Genomic DNA, 11,124 nt, shown 5'->3' on the forward strand with positions numbered 1-11,124 from the left:
AAATGACATTAAAGCTGCCTTCCAACAGCTATAACAGCAGGCCAATTGGAGTTAATAGGATATTAATTCCATAACAGATGAATTCAATTCAATCTCCGGTCTCAACTTTCGACCCAAAGGCCAATTTCCGGACGAAATTTGTGCCCGCAGGTGCCGACGCACATGAGCTCGGGTTTGAGTCAAGCATTTTTTAATCTCGTCTAGTTGGAATATGATGTGATGTTTTTGAGTAAGGAATTGAACTAACATCAATTATCGACTTTCTAATATATTAGGAAAGATTTAGAAAAAATTAATCGGATTTACTCACACTATTACATATCATCCTATGTAACTAAAATTTACAATAAAGTTTGTTTTTTTTCTTTTTCTTTTTGGGACCACCATATAATTGGCTGAAGCTTATTTTTTAATTAAATGAGAGAGTTTTAAACTCTATTTTAATATATTAAAAAAAAATTATTTTAATTATATAAACTATACCCCTTCGCCCTTCAATCTTCGGTCCTTTCCCCACCATCTCCCTGTCAGACGCCAAATGGAAGTAAACTAAAAAATGGTACACTCTGATACCTCATCGTACTCCTAGTCTCTCTCTCTCTCTCTGTGCGTCTCCACATAGCCTTGACTAGACCCGACTGCATTGTGGAGCCGAGCTTCTCGCGCTGAGACATGGCGGCCGCCCTAGAATGCTGGTCGAGCCGGGCCAGTACGGACGAGGATATGGTGGAGCAAGTCCTCATGAGGACCAGCGACAGATCGGAAGGCACGCCGGAGAACGCTTCGTCTTCATCCGATGCTTGCTCCGCCTCCGCCGGAGGCCTCAAGGAGTCGTCCGCGATGCAGAAGCGGTTCCAGAAGCTGAGCCGCAACGTTTCCGAAGCCATTGCCTCGCTCAAAAACTCGCTTAACCTCGACTCGGTTCGCGAATCGCCCGCCCCGTCTCCCACCGGCCGTTCCGAGACCTGCCGGAAGCTCGTTTGGGCCGGCGTTGTGCGGAGCCTGACTCAACTCTACCCCGGCAGCCAGCTCCCCGAAAAGCTCGTTTCCAACATTCGCAAGCATTACGATTCTTTGCCTTTAAGGTTTAGCATCCTATCTTACTGTGCTATAGATTTACTTCTTGTGTTTCATTTTCCGGTGATTTAGTGGGCTTCTTCTTTTAGCTATGCGCAAGCTGGGTTTGAAATGAAGGACGTGTTTCTACACATCAAATTGATAGAGCAGGCGTCAATGGAGGATCACCCAGCGATTATGATACAAGAGGTCTCTGATGAAGAAGTATTCAGGCTCACGTTTGCTTGTAACTCTTCTATTTCCTGGCCAGCCATGTCCGGGGCACTTGATAGCGCCTCGATTTGTTGTAAAAAGATACAGATCTTCGAGAAGAAAGGGTTCACATTAGGGGTTGTTTTGCTTTCAGTTCAATCCGGTCAGGAGAAAATGTTCAGAACCCGGATCGAAAACGCTATTAAATCCGCTCTCAAGAAGCCAAAAACTATGAAGCTCCCTTTCGGGCTTTGTGGGTGTCAAGAACAGAACACTCGAGGGAGAGAGGTTGGGGAGATTGAGGAGGACTGCAATCAACCTAATTACAAGAATGGAGGCGGGAATTTAAGCCCGAAAATTCAGTTGCAAACACCTTTGCCCAGTTCTTCATTCCTAGTATCTGTGGATGAATGGCAGACAGTGCAATCTGGTGGGGATGAGATTGAGAAGTGGCTTTTGAGTTCCGATATCCTCGAGTTTAGTGATCAGACTGGACCTTGCACATTCAAGGGGGTATGCAGGGGGAAGAAGGTTGGGATTGAGAAGCTCAAGGGGTGTGACAAGGGGAATGCATATGAGTTCGAGCTTCGACAAGATTTGTTGGAGTTGATGACTTGTGAACACAGGAGCATACTGCATTTTTATGGCGTGTGCATTGATGAAAATCATGGATTGTGTGTTGTGACTAAGTTAATGGAAGGCGGATCGGTTCATAATTCACTCTTGAAAAACAAGAAGCTTCAGACTAGAGAAATTCTGAGGATCGCCAGTGATGTGGCCGAAGGGCTTAAGTTCATGAATGATCATGGAGTTGCTTATCGAGATCTTAATACTCAAAAGATCTTGTTAGACAAATACGGGAATGCTTGCTTGGGTGATATGGGAATAGTGGCTGCTTGCAATAGTACTGGTGAAGCTATGGAGTACGAAACTGATGGGTATAGGTGGCTAGCTCCCGAGGTTTGCTCCCCTACTATGTTCTATCTTTTATTATACGTAATCATTTTCGTTGTTCAGTATTTGTAAACTTCTTTTTAAACATATGAAACGGTAATCTTTTGATCTTTAACTGCAGCCAAGTAAAGCCACTTTTAAATATAACTTTGGGTTAGAGCTTATTTTGCACGTACAGTTCAGACCACTAGGCCAGACATCATTGCAGATGAACCTAGTAGTCTAGTAGTAACAAATACACATGAAGTGTTTTGGATGAATTGGTGCCAATTGTCAAAAGCGAATGCATTGTTTTCTTTCATTTTTCATCATTTCAAGAGTAGTTTTTTACAGGATTATGCAGGACTGTACAGAATCTAGCCTAAATGCTGTCTGCTAATTAGTCCAATGTTGTAGGTGAACTTGACTATAATATCTTTTCAAAGACCTGTATATGAGTGACAGATCAGTTAACTATATAGGCACTGCACTGCGACTAGTCATGTACTGATATTAATTATGGTAAATTGGTAACGACAATTCCAGATAGTTATTTGGCTTGTTATACATTTATGATTCACTGTATGACAGAAAGGGGCTTTCTTGGTTCATCTACAGAAATGGAACTTTATGTTAAGCATCATTATTTAAGCATGCGCAAGAAATTTTCATTATGTTTTATGCTTTACACCATATGGGACTGTTTGCTTTAGGTGCTTATCTCTAATTCTTTTGATTATTGAAAATAAGAATAGTAATCTTGGTTTTTCCCATAGCAAAAATTCTGAGCTGGCAAGCACTTTTAGCTTGTGGAGCCATAGTTTTAATGATGGTAAACAAAAAAGGTTCTCCTATGTGTGCCATTTGTTCCCTCCCCTCGTTCATTTCGTTTTCACCTTTCTTCTGCTTTGTTTATGTATTTATTTTTTTATTTTTAGATTGTGGTCGGGGCCCGGGGGTATGCCTGATTGATAGTCATGTTTTTGGTTGTAACAGATCATTGCAGGTGACCCCGAAAATGTTACAGAGACGTGGATGAGTAATGTATATAGCTTTGGGATGATACTATGGGAACTAGTAACCGGTGAGGTTGCATATTCCGCCTATTCGCCAGTGCAGGCTGCTGTTGGAATTGCTGCTTGTGGCCTTAGACCCGAAATCCCCAAGGATTGCCCCCAAATGCTGAGATCTTTGATGACGAAATGTTGGAACAATTGCCCTTCAAAGCGTCCTCAGTTCTCCGAGATTTTAGCAACTCTGACACGTCCTAGCAATAATAGCAACAATAATACTAGGTAATGACCTCTTTCCACCTTGTACAAATGTATAAAGAAGGGGTGTTTCTGTTGGTTTTGCTATCTGGCGACGATGTATGAAATTAATTTCCTTGTTCTAGTCGAAAAGCATATCATGTTTTCCTTGGACTCTTGTAGAAACACTATGTTATTCTTTAGCTTAGCATGACATAACTAAAAGTACTGTCGAAAGTTCACTCTTTTAACATGGAACATTATGGCTTAAAGCACACGCATAATGTTTCGTGTTGCAGATGTGACTAGTGGAGTCCAATTATGTTCTCTCCTCGGGTTGCTGTTTATTCTTAGTGACCTACCCTTGCTATATTGCAGGTAGTTAGAATTAATAAGTGCGCAAAAGCAGAAAATGAGAATGAGACTGGAATGATGGCAGACCAACAGGTTTGATTAATTTGGGGGCTTTTGTATGTAGCTTTTTTCTTTTTTGATTTTGTGGTGGGTATCCCCGGGCCCCGAGTGAATGACCTCAGGTTTTTGTGTCTCAAAAGAGGAGATTATACTATACACGTAATCCTTTCCTTTAATAAAGCTCCAACTTTTATCAATATGGACCAGCTTTTCAAGGTGGGTTTGGATGGATAAAGGATTTAACCTTGAGATGTAGAATTCCAAATCTGTAACTTGTTCTCTTTCTGTTTGGAATTATTATCGGTGCATTTTCCAACTCCATAGAATGTAGATTAAAAGTCAAGGGTCCAGCATATACAGTGCAAGTCTTTCCTTGGATCTGTCGAATTAGGTTTCTTTCTTTTAGCTGTCACCTAAAAGATTCATGCACTGGTGTTCCCACCAGGAGGCTCGGCCTGTCTTCTTGTGACAAGAGATCTCCTGTTTCCTAACCATCAATAGTGACAACCTTGTCTCTAGCCTTCAAATTCAGGCATTTGTTTCGATTCATGATTGCAGTAACCTAAGATCTTCTACTCCTGTATCGGATTCTCCTAGGTTGAGAAAGCGCGTCCTATCTATAATCTGCACTAGCTGTTCATATTCTTCAGTGGTCAATGAAGGTTTCTGTTGTGAGAAGGAATGCTTTTGATTTTCCTGTGTTTGAATACAGGTTTTGATTTCCATTGTTGAGACTGAAACAGGTTCTGTTCTGTTTGTAGTTTTGTGTGGAATTCCAGTTTCTGTATTCTCTTATCTCCCAGCCACTTCTTTTGACATCCTTGTATTTTTGTTGGTCTTTGTTTGATTAGGGAAAAATAGTGTTGGAAATGTTTCATTAAAGTAAACTTTATGTCTTCACTTGGTCAAAGATCACACAAAATTATTTGTCATTAGCACAATTAGCGGATGGTTCGATGGTTGGTTCACACGGAATGAGTTTTAAAGAAATATGGATCTTATTCTGGAAGAAATGGAATACTTAGGGAATCAATATAGGTCATGTATGAAGTATAAATTTTCTTTCATTATTTGGTTTGTGAAAAGAATAAAGTACGTTTTTAATACAAAATACAAATTGTTAATGATGAATTAGACATAACCAAAACTAATAAGATATTCTTGAAAAATCAAGAGTAGCATAAATACCAAGTTCTCTTGGAATAGGTAGTAGTCTCTTTGTAAGGGGAATTGTTCATTTTCGAAAATACTATTCCTGAAAATAAAACGATTACTTCAAGATTACGAATTTAATTTTTGTCAACATTTTCTTAATTGAGCTCGTTGTAAAGGATCTTCTTTGTACACTTTATCTTTTTTTGTGCGATTTATGGGTTATTTATTAAACATTCTTCCAAATGTTGAATCCCAACCCTAAGGGTCCCCACACCCCGACTCGACAGAGCATTTGGGAGGATGTAAATCATGAATTGATGGCTGAGAGGTTTCTTCCCTATAAAGAAAGAAAGAGAAAATGAAAAATGATATTTTTTCCTTAATATTTAACCCATGATGTGGCTTAAAATTATTGATGACCCACATTAATTAAAAAGAAAGTTAATTGTCCAATTAAAAAAAAAAATCATCTAAGAAGAGAAAAATTGGAGGAGTGGATAACATTATTATTCATTAAAAAAAAAAACACCTATGCTAAATGAATGATTTGAATTCCTACCAAAATGTCATCTATTTGGTGTCGAATGATGTCTAAACAATTCAAGATGGTACACTACCAAAAGCTTTTATGATTCCAACTTAATTATTAGTCCGTACTACTTTATTAGTTGATAATATATAGAGATTAAATTGTTTAAATGACACCTAAACACTACTTAACAACTACCTAAATTGTTATAAATTAACCTAAAAGTTGCAGATCTGCGTTTATTATTCCCGGACACAGCATATATGGTGCACAAAGCCATATGTGGCACCCATTTCTGGGCGCTGCCATTATTTATAGGATGCATGCAATTGCATATGCCCAAGTACAAACGCCTACCCCATCAAATTTGGTGGGGATATGATAAAATAATACTATTCTAACTAATCTCGAATAATCGTGCTCTAATTTTTGTACGTCTCTATAAAAAAATTAAAGTTGAATATGATAAATATATTGGAGATAAGGGCTATAAATAGGGAATAAGATAAAGACACATGATGACTTAACGTTACACCAGCTTTCAATATAATAAATGTATTTCTCTAGTTAAATAGGTGATAAGTGTTAATTAAGTCCTTGAAGTATTCATAAAAGTGTAATTAAGCACTCGAACTAAAAAAAAAAACTGTAATTAGACACTTGAACTTAAAAAAAATACAATTAATTCCATTTGATATGTTATTGCAGATAGCCTCTAAGTTAAAGGTGATTGATATGCTACATCAATATGTTTTGATGACTTGAATGCCCAACAAGAACAACGACGACGACAACAACAATAATAATTTATTAAAAATTTAATATTTTACTTAAAAAAAACTTGTGGTCAAGCTTTAAATTTTACTATTATTGATAATAATAATTTATTAAAAATTACATATTTTATAAAATTTGAAAAAAGCTTGCGGTCATGATTTAAATTTTTAAAAATAATATATTATTATTATAAAAATTAAAATATTAATAAAAACTTGACTGTCAACCGTCATGACATTGCTAGTCAAGATTTTTTTAACAGAAGAAAAATAATATTTTATTATTAATAAATTATTACGCGTCCAAGTCATCAAAATATATTGATGTTGTATTCTAATTGCCCTTTAACTTGGAGATTACTTGCAATAACAGGTCAAATGAGGTTAATTACATTTTTTCTAAGTTCATATTGTTTAATTTGTGTGTTTTTTTTTTTAAATATAGTTTGAGGGCTTAATTGAAATTTAATAAATAGTTCAAGAGCTTTTTTGACTCTTATACCTTCCATTAATATTGTATACTAATATGTAATTATTATTATTGTTATGATTATTATTATTGAAAAATCAATATTTACTTATTATTCCATTTTATTTTTTTTTTATTTGTATGCGCGGGTTTGCAGGCTATGTAAGTTAGAATTAAAATTAAAATATTCTGAACATTAAACTAATTAAAAAATAAAAAAAATATTTATATTAAAACACGAAAAATTCTAATATTATTCAGGTTAAATTATTTGAATATTGAATAATACTCCATAATAGAATAATTTTTAAAATTTGTTGAAGTCGGCACATGGCCGCATGAGACAGGCTAGAGTTGAAGCATTCTAGTCTATGGATCGGCTTGCAAAAATTACAAGTAATAGTGGGACGAGCCTAATGGGACAGACTAGTCCGCAATGACCTCTAATGTTTGTAGTGAGATTCAAAGTTTGGACCATACACTATGGCATAATCAAGATTTTAGAATAAAAACATAATTTTCATTCAGAAGCTAGCCATCCTCAACAGATATCTTTTGCCTTTTCCAAACTAAACTGCCCCAAGTCTAAAAACAATTATAAGTTCAAAAGCTAGTCATCATCAGTAGATATCTTTTGCTTCTTCCATTTATATGCAGCTTCCAAAATTTTAAGATTTGTGGTCTGTGTCTCTTCGGGGAATAGGTAATCTATGTATTCCTCATACCCTGCTGGACTTCTATTTGCCGCCTCTTTTTGAATTTTTTTAGGTAGTTTGGCATGGACCAATCCAACATCACCAAAGCTGCTTGCCATGTTTAGCCATTCTTCTAAAAGCATCGCCCTCTCCTCTTTTAATTCAAGTGCCGAAGTTTTAAAGTAAACTAGTGCCCTTTCAAAGACCCCTGGTACATGAAAGAAGAAAAAAAATGTTGGTTAATGATTTAGCTTAGGTGTGAAAAAAATGCTAGTGTAAAACAAGAAGTTCAAGTTCAGATATTCTGACCTCTCCCGTTGTAAACATTCCTTTTTCCGTTCAGGACTGACTTCTGGCTGGTCTGAAGCTTCAAAGTTTGCATAACTTATCCATACTAAAATGTTTTGTGTGGCTCAAAAGCCGCTCATACAATGCTCTAGTCCTTTCATATTCACATTCTGATATCTCAAAGTCGATATATGCCTATCACAAATTGAAGAATAGAACAAAATATAAATATACATATTTTAATCACAATCAGTCACAAGCTACATATACTCCCAAAACGAAGAAAGAACTTTGCAATTACAGTATGCACATCCCAAGTTCCAAATGTTTTAATGTCCTTGGACCTAAAATCACCCATTAATCGTTACATAATATGCATTAAAATAAGTAAAAACTCAAAGAGGATAATCTGAACTTTTTACTTGTGGACCTCCATCCTCCAGGAAGAACTTTATGTCTCGTATTGTTAATCTTAAGACAATTGCAATGGATCCAAGAAACTCGAATGTCTTTACTGTGGCGGGTACAGATGAATTTGCTAGGCTGTTTGATATTCGCAAGTGTAAATGGGAGAATTCTTCAGAATTTGGTCAACCTGTTGACATCTTCTGTCCCTGGCATTTAGTTAATAATGAGAGTGTGTGGATTTCTGGCTTGGCATTCTCAGATCAAAGTGAACTTCTTGTTTCATATTTGGAAGAATTGATCTATATGTTTTTACAAAATATGGGTCTTGGACCGGATCCATCTCCAAGTGCTCCCCTGTCCAACCATTTTTAAAAACACTCCTAGAGCTGCTACAACCTTATTTTGAAGCCCATATTTCAAGTAACAGAATTTCCTCAGCTGGCTGTGTCTATATAAGAGTATATAACCAACAAAACAGGGAGAGAAAATTGTTGCTTTCAACTCATCTCACACTTTCATAGTTTGCCATTATTCTTTTCTTAATTCAATTAGTAGTCTCACAAGTGAGAAAGGGTTAAAAATACACCACAATTTTATAAATTATATTTTATTATTATAGCTCTATCTCTATATATATTAATGAGGTATAATGAAGTATGGAAAAAAGTTTATTGTGTTCAAATTTATTGATAAAATTTTATATTTAATATAATTTGTGTTTATATTCATTTAAACCATTATGTATGAGGAGTTACGAGAAACACTGGTGGTAGGCTTGATTGATCAACACAAAAAAGTGCGATCCCCGTATTTTAAGATATTGGCTTATTCAAAAGGTTTATATACTGTCAAAAATGGTTATAGGCAGATTGTGGGTAAATTTAGTTATAGCCCTTATGATTTTGACAAATGGGTTACATTGTGAAAATTGAGGGTTCCCCCAAGTGGAAAACTTGTTTGTGGCGAGTTTGTGTGATATGCTTCCCACCACAAACAATTTATTTATAAGAGTGGAAGTGGAACCAACATGCTCAATGTGTGGTTTAGTTCATGAGGATGTTATGCACTCACTTGTTTCTTGTGATTATTCTAGATTAATTTGGAACATTACGGAGCTATCCATTGCAAATATTGTAGCTGATTCCGTTCCTATATGACTTATGGGTGCAATGGTTATTTTAACAGAGGAACAATTTTGCATGGTGGCTGCGGTTCTATATCACTTATGGAGTGCCCATAATGGAGTTGTGTGGAAGGGAAGCTTGCCATGACCGGAGCACCTTTGGAGAAGGGTAGCCGCAAGCTTGCATGCATACACACACGCCCATCACGGCAGTCCCCGGCAGCCGTAGACGGTGGCAGTAGCGCCCCCTCCAAGCTCTCGCCCACGCTGTTTCTTCGACGCGGGCTTCCGGCCAGGGAGTGGGGAGGCAACATACGTCGTCGTACGATTGAACCCGGATGGCACCTTCTAGGCGGCAACCAACGGCAGGCTTCCAAACTGTTTCTCACCTCTTATGGCGGAGGTACTTGCTTGCAAAGAGACTTTATCATGGCTTAAAAGTCGAAATGAACTAGATGTGGATATCCTCACGGATTGCTCAGAGTTCCTTACGATCAAGTCCTGCGACTATTCTATCTTATGTTGGAGTCGTCATTGACCATTGCCGGACGACTTTAGCTTTATTTAGTCATTATTCGTTAAATTATGTGTCTAGATCAATTGATTTACATGCTCATACCTTAGCTACAGTAGCTTTTAGTCAGGATACTTCGTTGTGTTGGGACTTTGTCCCTCCTGATTCTATTTCTCCATTTATTCATTAATATATGCCAACGCTGTTGTTTTTCAAAAAAAAAAAAAAAACCTCAATTATAATTAATTTGACTCCACATATATAAATATGAAAAATTAGATATAAAATAAATATAGTTGTTATATAAATAATCTTTTTCAAATGAATACATTTTTTGCGGAGATTTTCAACAAATATTGCATGTTATTTTATTTACAAGTTTCATTTAAATACGTTAGTTATATAATTAAAGTATTTATTTCAAATTCAAATTCCTTTCAAAAAAAAATTCAAAATCAAATAATAATACAGGTAACAATAAACTTTAAAATCAACATAATAATAGTATAATTAAACTTTTAAAAATATTAAATATTACATTGTATAGTTATACTTACATTTTTAATCAAACTAATTCTGAGCTCAAGAACTCAAGTATGTTTTTCTGTTTTCACAATCATTGGAGCATCCACATTTGTTGGGGAGAATAGGGGGATAATGTAAGAGTGATTAGGAAAGAGAAGATGGGAGGGGAGAGAAAAAAAGGAAAAAAAAAAGGAAAATTAAATTAAAAAAAAAAAAAAATTGTCAGCCGCGCCGAGAGGCGCGCCTGACGCGTCTGACGGGCGCGTGCAGTCAGGCGCTATGGTGATAGCCACGCGTCACCTGTGGCTCTTTATTTTTATTTTTGTGGTGTGTCCCACCATTTCTGAAATAATTCTTCATTTGCAGGAGCGTTATTTCACAAATAATTCTTCCCCACATTAGCTATTATCTTGGATGGGGAGAATTAATTCTGAAATATCTCTCTATTATCCACAAATGTGGATGCTCTTACTTTCTTTGCTAATTCAAAGGATGTCAAAAATTTAATTGGTAAATTTGTTAAATTAAAATTTTTATTTAAATACGTTAGCTATGTAATTCACTTAGTTATTTAAAATTCAAATTTAAATAATATTAAAGTAACAATAAACTTTAAAATCAACATACATCGTTTTTAGACCGTGATCCATATAGCTGTGTAGACAATAGGCCACGCAATAACTATTGGGTTGAATCAGAATTCAGGAGAAACGACGTCACTTCATCTCAATTCACGAACGACGCCGTATAACAGAAACGCGTCTTGTCTCGTCGTT

The 11,124-nt window shown here is 36.2% G+C and overlaps 1 protein-coding gene across 1 annotated transcript; it reads left to right on the forward strand.

The window, feature by feature from the left end:
• The first annotated feature begins 518 nt into the window (after positions 1-518).
• LOC109163181 (dual specificity protein kinase shkD) lies at positions 519-4,804 on the forward strand. Its single transcript, XM_019311943.1, has 4 exons — positions 519-1,085; positions 1,167-2,229; positions 3,199-3,497; positions 3,831-4,804. The coding sequence occupies exons 1-4, from the start codon at positions 673-675 to the stop codon at positions 3,832-3,834; spliced, it is 1,779 nt and encodes a 592-aa protein (XP_019167488.1). The 5' UTR covers positions 519-672; the 3' UTR covers positions 3,835-4,804.
• Positions 4,805-11,124: the final 6,320 nt, after the last annotated feature.

Source organism: Ipomoea nil, unplaced genomic scaffold (assembly GCF_001879475.1).
Source record: "Ipomoea nil cultivar Tokyo-kokei standard unplaced genomic scaffold, Asagao_1.1 scaffold0302, whole genome shotgun sequence".
Lineage (NCBI taxonomy): Eukaryota > Viridiplantae > Streptophyta > Magnoliopsida > Solanales > Convolvulaceae > Ipomoea > Ipomoea nil.

Bases quoted from the DNA above. Each gene is read 5' to 3' on its own strand.
- LOC109163181 (XM_019311943.1), top strand. From the start codon at position 673: ATGGCGGCCGCCCTAGAATGCTGGTCGAGCCGGGCCAGTACGGACGAG. The intron at 1,086-1,166 runs GTTTAGCATCCT...TTCTTCTTTTAG, and splicing joins TACGATTCTTTGCCTTTAAG to CTATGCGCAAGCTGGGTTTG. The intron at 2,230-3,198 runs GTTTGCTCCCCT...TGGTTGTAACAG, and splicing joins ATAGGTGGCTAGCTCCCGAG to ATCATTGCAGGTGACCCCGA.